The following is an 11,097-nucleotide window of genomic DNA, read 5'->3' on the forward strand; positions in this document are numbered from 1 at the left end:
CTGGATGGTATGAAAATCTACTATTGGAAGACTGTTCGCATCTTCAAGGAAATGACGTCAACTTAGCGCCAGCTGTTTGGTTCCTGTCTTGGCGGGAATTTTGTGCACCCGAAAACATGGACGTGGCGATGAATGAGGTAGATTCTGAGCAAATTCAAACAGAAGTACAACCGAAGAAAGATGAGGCCCCTGCGAAGTTGTCTAGTAGTGGATATGAGCTGCCATGGTAAGGTTTACTAGCTAGATTAGTTGGCTAATTGCAGTATTTTTGTATTTCTTAGCGGACTGAAATCGCTCATCACAGCTAGTAGTGCTAATGGCTAATTTAGCTAGCTAACGTTAGCAAGCCAGCACAAGCATGAGTACAGATGCTAGCATTGTACTTAACTATGCAAGGCATACTATTATCTATGAAAACAAACCCATTCTGCATGCCTCTCAAAAAGTAAGTAGATAACATTACATAGCAAGCTATGTCAAATATAACGTACTGGTAACTAGCTATGTTTTAAGCATCTCATAGAGTAACAGCTAGCTAGCTAACTACTAGTGCAAGTTATAGCAATAATAATTTGGTGTGTGCTAATTTGTTCTGTTTTGCACATGTACACGTGTGTTTTATACACATACGTGAATTGGAAATGTGTGTTTTTATTGCATATCCCAACCCTCCCAGACACCCTCGCGGAGAGTGGGGTCACAGCCCGGGCTTGCTAAAGGGCACAATGACAGATTGTCACCTTGTCGTCTCGGTGATTTGAAAGGGCAACCTTTCAGTACTGGCCCAACGACCCAACCACTAAGCTACCTGCCGCCCATATCTACCATCCATATATATCAATATATTGTGTCAATCACTATGAATTGCTTGTTGCTGATAGTTATGCATGTTCTGAATATCTCACAGGGTTGAAAAATACAGACCCTTGAAGTTGAATGAAATAGTAGGCAACGAGGAGACTGTTAGCAGATTGGAGGTAAAGTATCCTCAATATTTTGTTACAGTAGTTTGACAGTTTCAATACATTTGATGCTAAATAATAGCTACCTGTATGAATTCTTGTTCCATTCTTTCTTACAGGTGTTTGCCAGAGAGGGAAATGTGCCGAACATCATTATTGCAGTGAGTGACTGAAATTATTCATTCTTAAATCATAACTATTTGATATTACATACAGAGATGTTGGTGCAGCAAGTTAATAGTAATAGTATGCAAGTTATGCCATCTTTCATATGCCATCTCTTTTTAAACACAAGTATCAATATTATAGGGTCCCCCCGGTACAGGAAAGACCACCAGTATTCTGTGTTTGGCGCGAGCTCTTCTAGGCCCAGCCATGAAAGATGCTGTCTTGGAACTGAATGCCTCCAATGACAGGTGAGTAAGTGAAGTCTACCATGAAAAATGTCACACTGGAACACTTAAGTGCACAACCTGTGAGTCCAGGAGCTGCATTTTGAGTTAAAATCACATTGTGTTTCTTTAGAAAGTGAAGCCTAAACTAACACATTGTCATCCATCTTCCTCAGGGGCATCGATGTAGTTCGAAACAAGATCAAGATGTTTGCCCAGCAGAAGGTCACCCTCCCTAAAGGGAGACACAAGATCATCATCCTGGATGAGGCTGACAGGTAAGTCAACTGAGGGTCACGACATCTAAGCTGAAAGCTGATCTAGTGTACCTGTACCTATAACGGCTGTGCTTCTGCCACCAGTATGACAGACGGAGCCCAGCAGGCCTTGAGGAGGACCATGGAGATATACTCTAAAACCACACGCTTCGCTCTGGCATGCAACGCCTCCGACAAGATCATCGGTGACTGTCCTAACTTTTTTTTATTTTTTATATATATATATATTTAACATTTCTGCATTGTTGGTTAAGGACTTGTAAGTAAGCATTTCACAGTAAGGTCTACTCCTGTTGTATTCGGTGCATGTAACAAATAACATTTGATTTAACAGTTCAACACTGATGCTGTCGTATTGAATAGAGACCCTAGTGTAAGCGACAGTCGCATTACAAAACCAACCTGGCTTTTCACTCTTGTGATGGTCTTCCATGTTGCTGTGCCCCCTCCTCCACAGAGCCCATCCAGTCACGTTGTGCAGTCCTGCGCTACACCAAGCTGAGGGACGAGCAGATCATGATGCGTCTGCTGGAGGTGGTGGAGAGGGAGAACCTGGTCACCAGCAACGACGGCCTGGAGGCCATCATCTTCACCGCCCAGGGAGACATGAGACAGGTGAGGAAAAGGGCCAACTGTCCTCAACCTCCATGTTGGCACTAAGGGTTCCATGAGAATAGCATTCTTGTTACCATTGACTAGATTGGGAATGTCTTGGGTGGTATGGGTGTAAACATGGCACCCTTTAAAAATCTGAAGTTTGTTGAACAATGTATATCCATGGCTCCTCATAGTGCCTTGTACTTTTGGGCCTAGTTTGGCTGAGACGTGTGAAACTATATCATAACTTAAGCTGTCTTTTTTGCATCATCAGGCACTGAATAACCTACAGTCCACAAATTCTGGGTTTGGCTACATTAACAGTGAGAATGTGTTCAAGGTACATTTCTGTTACTAAACCTGTCTTTTTCAGTCATTTTAGAATGCAAAGTTGACAAAATTCCTAGCTCTGTTTGAAGGAAAGAAAAGTAAAGAATTGTTTGTTTTTCTCAGGTGTGTGATGAGCCACACCCCCTGTTGGTGAAAAGCATGCTCGAACACTGTGTCAATGCAAACATTGATGAGGCTTACAAGGTATTGCAATCCACATTCAATAACAGTAGACATAAATATAATCATATGACTCTCAATGAATAACCCTTATTTCTGTAGCCTTTAAGCATGGTTCTTGAAGTGACAAATAACTGATTAGAATATAGTATGATCATATAGCTTATATATATATATATACAGTACCAGTCAAAGGTTTGAACAACTACTCACTCAAGGGTTTTTCTTTATTTTTACTATTTTCTACATTGTGGAATAATAGTGAAGACAGAAATAACACATGGAATCAATCATGTAACCAAAAAACTGTTAAACAAATCAAAATAGATTTTATATTCTTCAAAGTAGCCAAACCTTGACAGCTTTGCACACTCTTGGCATTCTCTCAACCTGCTTCACCTGGAATGCTTTTCCAACAGTCTTGAAGGCGTTCCCACATATGCTGAGCATTTGTTGGCTGTTTTCCTTCACTCTGCGGTCCAACTCATCCCAAACCATCTCAATTGGGTTGAGGTCGGGAAATTGTGGAGGCCAGGTCATCTGATGCAGAATTCTATCACTCTCCTTCTTGGTCAAATAGCCCTTACACAGCCTGGAGGTGTGTGTTGGGTCATTGTCCTGTTGAAAAACAAATGATAGTCCCACTAAGCGCAAACCAGATGGGATGGCGTATCGCTGCAGAATGCTGTGGTAGCCATGCTGGTTAAGTGTGCCTTGAATTCTAAATGAGAAAAAATAAAATAAAATCACCAGCAAGGCACCTCCATGTAATACGGTGGGAAATTTGGGCTGCAATCGGAGGTACAGTTAACGCTAAGGAACTTATCCTCTGCAGCAGAGGTAACTCTGGTTCTTCATTTCCTGTGGCGGTCTTCATAAGAGCCAGGTTCATCATAGCGCTTGATGGTTTTTGCTATTTAGTTTTTTTTAAATTTTCATTTAGAATTTGAAGCATGCTTAACCAGCACGGCCCGACCACTTTTTTTTGGGTTACATGATTCCATGTGTTATTTCATAGTTTTGATGTCTACAATGTAAAAAAATAAAGAAAAACCCTTGAATGAGTAGGTGTCCAAACTTGACTGGTACCGTGTACACTACCGTTCAAAAGCTTGGGGTCACTTAGAAAAGTCCTTGTGCTTTTCTTAATAAAAAAAAAAAGTCCATTAAAATAACATCAAATTGATCAGAAATACAGTGTTAGATATTGTTAATGTTGTAAATGACTATTGTAGCTGGACACGGCTGATTAAAAAGATATATAATACCTACAGAGGCCCATTTATCAGCAACCATCACTCCTGTCTTCCAATGGCACGTTGTTAGCTAATCCAAGTTTATAATTTAAAAGGCTAATTGATCATTAGAAAACCCTTTTGCAATTATGTTAGCACAGCTGAAAACTGTTGCTCTGAATAAAGAAGCAATAAAACTGGCCTTCTTTAGACTCGTTGAGTATCTGGAGCATCAGCATTTGTGGGTTCGATTACAGGCTCAAAATGGCCAGAAACAAAGAACTGAAACTTGTCAGTCTATTCTTGTTCTGAGAAATGAAGGCTATTCCATGTGAGAAATTGCCAAGAAACTGAAGATCTCGTACAATGCTGTGTACTACTCCCATCACAGAACAGCGCAAACTGGCTTTAACCAGAATAGAAAGAGTGGGAGGCCCCGGTGCACAACTGAGCAAGAGGACAAGTACATTAGTGTCTAGTTTGAGAAACAGATGCCTCACAAGTCCTCAACTGGCAGTTTCATTAAATAATACCCGCAAAACACCAGTCTCATCGTCAACAGTGAAGAGGCGACTCCGGGATGCTGGCCTTTTAATGGACAAAAAAGTGGTTTTCTTTCAAAAACAAGGACATTTCTAAGTGACCCCAAACTTTTGTGTGTGTGATATAAATTAGTCACACTTTATTTGGATAGTCACCTATAGATTTACAGATGGTCAAAATAATCTTTTGATATGCAATTGCTTGTTTAGATTATTGAGCAGCTGTGGGCCCTGGGTTACTCCCCTGAGGACATCATCGGTAACATCTTCAGAGTGTGTAAGACTTTCCAGATGCCGGAGTATCTCAAGCTGGAGTTCATAAAGGTAAGAGACATAAAACAAGTCTGCAGTTGTATATTGTTATGTCTCTGATTATGTCAGATCCTTTCCTGTGTTCTTTTTTTCTGAGAGGATTTAGTTGGGTGAAACAGAATGGCTGAAAAGTGCCAAAATGTAAGCCATATCACCTCTTCATTTCGCTCCCTTTCTACTGTCCCTTTTCTCAGGAGATAGGCTACACTCACATGAAGGTGGCGGAGGGCGTGAACTCCCTGCTGCAGATGGCAGGCCTCCTGGGTCGACTGTGTAGCAAGACGGCCACCCCGGATACCAGCTAACACCCCACCCATGCTGCCACCCATCTCAGCACTGTCTCTCCTCTGACCTGTCTGTCTCTCCGGGGTTGTGTTCATTAGGGGAAACAAAACACTTAAACGAAAAATTTAAATTTGTGTTTCGTAGATTGTCCTTCCCTGTTTGGCTGGTTTCTTCTGTTTCGTTCATAATGTACACGACTTTGCTTCAACGCTGACTAAGAGTCCTGGGGAGTTTTCTGTTTAAACATTTCTGGATGAAATACATTTTGTATTTTATACAAGTTAATGTAAATACTATTGTAAGTCACTTCTCTAATAATTGTGTGTTTGTAATTATGACTTATAGAACATTGGTATATAAAGAGGTTGTAAACTTAAGTTTTGAATTAAGGATTTATTATTACAGACTGACATGTTATCTCTTTTAACTGTTTCTGAGCTCTTTTATTCATTTTGTACCACTAGATGGTGACAGTTACTATGTAACAATCAAAAGTACTGTACATGGTTCCCCTGCATTTTTAGACTCAAGGGAATTCATTATGAAGTAGTAACACTGTTTGGGTCGTTTACCCTTATGGCATTGCTCTGGTATAGCACATTGAAATTTGTATCACCTAGCATTTATCCAAGCATCTCAACAAAGATCGCAAGAAAAATCCATTCCCATGGTCTACTCGTTGAGCATGTAGTTTCCATATCATGCCGTTTTGTTCACATAAACTGGTTCATCTGTGACGAGTAAAAGTAAATTCGTAGTTAATTACATTTACATTTGAGCAATCATTTAGCACAGTGTTTCCCAACTCCAGTCCTTGAGTATCTCCAACAGTACACATTTTTGTTGTTGCCCCAGCCAAAAACACTTGATATAACAAGTAGAATCATGTGTGCTTGTCTGGGACCACAACAAATATATGTACTTTTGGGGGTACTGGAGGACCGGAGTTTGGAAATGCGGATTTAGCCGACGATCTTACCCAAAGTGACTTACAATTAGTGCATTCATCCTACGTTCATGGCAAAAGTGTTCTCTTTGTTATAAAGCACTATGGTGACTTACCGTCCCCTGACCCCATTTTAATTTCCTCCAGGAATTCAGAGTTCTCGTAATCTGATCCATCTGTTAGTGAGGTGTGGGGAGAATAATCTTAGTTAAATATCAAATGTAAGAAATCGACTCCAAGTTCAAAACTAAACTTTTCCAAAAACAATCTTCATAAATATGACTTATTTCAAAGGATGGATAGGCCTAGATTTACTCCTTTTAAAGTGCTTACCAGAGTCACGGCTGATTGTATCACTAGATGGAAAAACATTCTCATATGAACATTGATCATCATCTAGAAAGAAAGAAAACATGTTTTAATCAAATTACATTTCTCTCAAATTATACTGTGACATCCAAATAAGGCAAGTGACAATCAAATGGGTGTGTTAGTCACATGCACAGGGTCACAGATGTAATTGCAGGGAACAGTGACATTTTTATGCTTAGCTCCAACAATGTAGGTCAAAGAGAAGTGAGTGGCAACTACTAATTGGATATCACGGAATTGGGCAGAAAACAGTGAGTGAAACAAAAATAAAATACTAAGAATAGAAAAAGATCACAAGGCGGCATATATATATTTATATATATATATAAATAAATATATGGATTGTACAAAACATTAAGAATATTTTCTAACTATTGAGTTGCACCCCCTTTTGCCCTCAGAACAGCCTAAATTCATCATGGCATGGACTCTACAAGATGTAGAAAGCATTCCACAGGGATGCTGGCCCACGCTGACTCCAATGCTTGCCACAGTTGTGTCATTTGTGCTGGATGTCCTTTGGGTGGTGGACCATTTTTTGATACACAAGAAAATGTTGAGCGTGAAAAACCAAGCAGTGTTGCAGTTCTTGACACAAACCGGTGCGCCTTGCATGTCCATGTCTCAATTGTGTCAAGGCTTAAAAATTCTTCTTCACTGATTGAAGTGGATTTAACAGGTGACATCAATAAGGGATCATAGCTTTCACCTGGTCAGTCTGTCATGGATAAAGCAGGTGTCCTTAAAGTTTTGTATGCGCAGTGTATATATACATATTTTCAACAAGTTTGCTGCAGTTAAGTGGCGAAGTATGTAAACAAGGATACTTGTCCATAGAGTGATGAGTGAGCAACAAGGATAAATATCCTTTGGGGGGTGGGGGGAAGAAGCTATTGGCCAGTCTGTCAGTTTTTGCCCTGATGCTCCTATGCTGTGCTCTGAGCACATCAGAGCGCATACAAAGAAGTTATCGAGGATGTGTTAGTCCAGTGTAGGTAGACCGCCATGTATTGTTGCCTGTACCTTTTGATGTGGTTTTTACTGAAGCTTGACATTACTTTTAACTGCAGCAGACTACATTATCTGAGAGGATATCACCTGACCCACCCACTTGCCTCCCCTCCTTTAGGTGTTACATGTTTTTTCCATTAGCCTTACAATAAATGGTTCTAATGATCAAAATGCATAAATGGTGGCCGCCCATCTTTCTTTTCATTATGTTTTGGATTCATAAAAAGGCCCAGGGAGTGGGCGAGGGGTAGGGGGTTGTTTATTTGTTTCTTTTGAGTGTTTTTTTCCCCCTCATTCCATCTGGTTCCATCTGATAAAACCATAGGCATACAAATTGTATTCATGTCATTGGATAAATCATACCAGTTTCAGAATGTCTGGTCTCTACATTTGTACTCTCATCAACATTCTGGTACACTAACACTGGGATTGGATCACTGTAAAAACAATATTATTCACAGAAAAAAATACAGATTAATTGTAAGTAGACTATAACGTTTTACATAGAAATCAAAACATTAGCAGATAGATACTTACCCATATGTTGGTTCAAAGTTACCCATCGGAGCTAAGATGACACAATTGAAAAGTCAGTTAGTGCTGAGGAATTTGGTAGTGTGAATTAGCTTATTAGCTGTTTCCACACTAACCACGTTTCCATCCACAGTTTTTATGAGATGTAAAGTCATAATGTATATACAAAAAAATCACGACAGCTGTGATCGAAACAGGAAGTTTCAGTACAATTTTTTGAATGCCAACAGATCATTGAGATCTTGTGTTGGTAAAATGCAATACGCGAGAATTGGTGGTGGAAACGCTTTTATGCGCAAATATTGATATAACAACCATCATATCGAGGTAAACTTGGAGTCACGAGGCGATATGGTGTGTGGTCCTCTTTTCTACTGTGGAAAGCTTCACTACCATTTAAAAAATTATAATTATGGAGTTGGTCCCCCTTTTCTGCTATAACAGCCTCCACTCTTCTGGGAAGACTTTCCATTAGATGTTGGAACATTGCTGCAGAGACTTGCTTCCAATCAGCCACAAGAGCATTAGTGAGGTCAGGCACTGATGTTGGGCAATTAGACCTGGCTCGCAGTCTGCCTTCTAATTGATCCCAAAGGTGTTCGATGGAGTTGAGGTCAGGGCTTTGTGCAGGCCAGTCAAGCTCTTCCACACCGATCTCGACAAACCATTTCTGTATGGACCTCGCTTTGTGCATGCGGGCATTGTCATGCTGAAACAGTAAAGGGTCTTCCCCAAACTGTTGCCACAGAGTTGGAAGCACAGAATCATATAGAATGTCATTGTATGCTGTAGTGTTAAGATGTCCCTTCATTGGAACTAAGGGGCCTAGCCCGAACCATGAAACACAGCCCCAGACCATTATTCCTCCTCCACCAAACTTTACAGTTGACATTTTCCTATGCTTCCTGGCTGATGTTTTGGTCACTTTTGAATGCTGGCGGTGCTCTCACTCTAGTGGTAGCATGAGACGGAGTCTACAACCCACACAAGTGGCTCAGGTAGTGCAGTTCATCCAGGATGGCACATCAATGCGAGCTGTGGCAAAAAGGTTTGCTGTGTCTGTCAGCGTAGTGTCCAGAGCATGGAGGCGCTACCAGGAGACAGGCCAGTACATCAGGAGACGTGGAGGAGGCCGTAGGAGGGCAGCAACCCAGCAGCAGGACCGCTACCTCCGCCTTTGTGCAAGGAGGTGCAGTGCCAGAGCCCTGCAAAATGACCTCCAGCAGGCCACAAAAAACTTTGAGAACTTTCAGCATATATGGGAACTTCTTCAAGACTGTTGGAAAAGCATTCCTCATGATGCTGGTTGAGAGAATGCCAAGAGTGCAAAGTATCATCAAGGCAAAGGGTGGCTACTTTGAAGAATCAGTCAACTTGACAAAGGTGGGATATTTTTGTGTCATAAAATGATCTATGCAAGAAATGTCGGTGGAAACGCTTTTATGAGGAAATATTGATATAAAAACAATCATATTGAAGTAAACTTGGAGTCACGCGATGACTCCCACTACGACTCGTCGGTAAAGCATGCAGTTTATTAGGCTACAGATTAAATAAATTATGATGAACTTCACAGGGTGTTTAAAATGCGTGATGAGCTTGATGCTACTTTCCAATAAATATCGAGGTCTTATTCTGGTGACATGATTATAGATGCTTGACTACTGTTGACTAAGAAAAATAATCTCGCTCTTTTGTCCATAATAATATCGTCATGTTGGCTATACCCGCACTGTACTGTATCTGCGAGCTGCTGGCTAGTACGCATGTGCCAACATCACAGTGGGAGCACTCGCTATATAAAGCAACATTTATTTTGTGAGAAAACCATCAGTCGAGTTGAAAATGGAAGCCCATATAACTTGTATTTTTTATTTGGTACATAGGAATTTAACAGGAAAAGGTATTTTTATGTGCACTATGTCATCAGGCACAGCCTTTTACGCACAGCATATGTTTGTATGTAGAATTTTGAATATTTGCATGAAAATCTGTCTCCAATTGTATGGAAACCAGCTTGTGTTTCCTAAATGGAAATGTTTGCATTCATATATACCTAATACAACTACTAACAGATAGTGTTTATCATTTGCAATGTTTTGATACTTGTTTTGCTCATCATTCACAGCTGTACATATTACAAGATAGTATTACACACATACCATGTTGAAACATCTGTAATGGTAGTAATCTTGAATGATTGTTCATATTCTGGGTCCAGTTGTTTCAGTTTTGTCAACAAGCTTTGTCTACAGACGCTTTAGACACTGTGTCACGCCCTGATTTTAGAGAGCCTTTTTATGTCTCTATTTGGGTTGGGCATTCTATGTTTTGTTTTTCTATGATTTTGTATTTCTATGTTTTGGCCGGGTATGGTTCTCAATCAGGGACAGCTGTCTATCGTTGTCTCTGATTGGGAACAATATTTAGGTAGCCATTTCCCTCCTTTCTTTGTGGGAAGTTAACTTTGTTTGTGGCATATAGCACTTAAGATTCACGATTGTTTTTGTCGGCGTCATTTCTAAATAAAAGGAATATGTACGCTCACCACGCTGCGCTTTGGTCCTCTTCATTCGACGGCCGTGACACACTGACACCATGGAAGTCAATGGAAAGGTCTTTATTGTACATTAACAAATACATACAACGTACCTTGTGGTATTGGTTCCCTGTAAAATAAAATGCATTTAAAGTATTTATTGTGAGTGTAGAGTATCTGTTTGTTACTAGCATATCTGGTGACAATGATAAAGTCCTGAGAGGTCACCGAAGGTAAAACAGACCATAGCTAATATGTGGTCAGAAGTATATCCGTGGTCATTTCATGTAAGAACCAAAAAGGGTGAGCTGGAAGGTGAAAAACTGTACTCCAATCTTCTTTTAGATTTTCTCATTTATTTGAAGCTATTGTTTGCTTGTATTCATATTTGTACAAGTATATATTTTGCCAACCATCCAGTTTTAAGGAACATTTCAAATGTCATGTTGAAACAAGACAAAAGCAGGGTGGGCATAAGACCTTCATGTATGAGTAGCGTTACTTACACTGGTGTTGGCAGCAGCTCTCTAATAATCTGGTTGGATCGTGTGACTAGAAAAAAACCAAGAGATTCAATAGAGA

At 40.2% G+C, this 11,097-nt stretch overlaps 1 protein-coding gene across 1 annotated transcript; it reads left to right on the plus strand.

Annotated features, from left to right (window-relative positions):
• Positions 1 to 109: 109 nt before the first annotated feature.
• On the plus strand, positions 110 to 5,490 carry LOC129868423 (replication factor C subunit 2-like). The gene is made up of 11 exons (XM_055942387.1): positions 110 to 226; positions 908 to 977; positions 1,082 to 1,123; positions 1,272 to 1,378; positions 1,531 to 1,632; positions 1,717 to 1,817; positions 2,090 to 2,247; positions 2,504 to 2,569; positions 2,683 to 2,763; positions 4,727 to 4,840; positions 5,023 to 5,490. Exons 1-11 carry the CDS (start codon positions 117 to 119, stop codon positions 5,131 to 5,133), a joined length of 1,062 nt encoding a protein of 353 aa, XP_055798362.1. The 5' UTR covers positions 110 to 116; the 3' UTR covers positions 5,134 to 5,490.
• Positions 5,491 to 11,097: the final 5,607 nt, after the last annotated feature.

This window comes from Salvelinus fontinalis, chromosome 13, assembly GCF_029448725.1.
Source record: "Salvelinus fontinalis isolate EN_2023a chromosome 13, ASM2944872v1, whole genome shotgun sequence".
In the NCBI taxonomy this organism is placed as follows: Eukaryota; Metazoa; Chordata; class Actinopteri; order Salmoniformes; family Salmonidae; genus Salvelinus; species Salvelinus fontinalis.

Coding starts and splice junctions, on each gene's coding strand:
- LOC129868423 (XM_055942387.1), top strand. CDS start 117: ATGGACGTGGCGATGAATGAGGTAGATTCTGAGCAAATTCAAACAGAA. Junction 978..1,081: donor AGACTGTTAGCAGATTGGAG/GTAAAGTATCCT, acceptor TCTTTCTTACAG/GTGTTTGCCAGAGAGGGAAA. Junction 4,841..5,022: donor TCAAGCTGGAGTTCATAAAG/GTAAGAGACATA, acceptor CCCTTTTCTCAG/GAGATAGGCTACACTCACAT.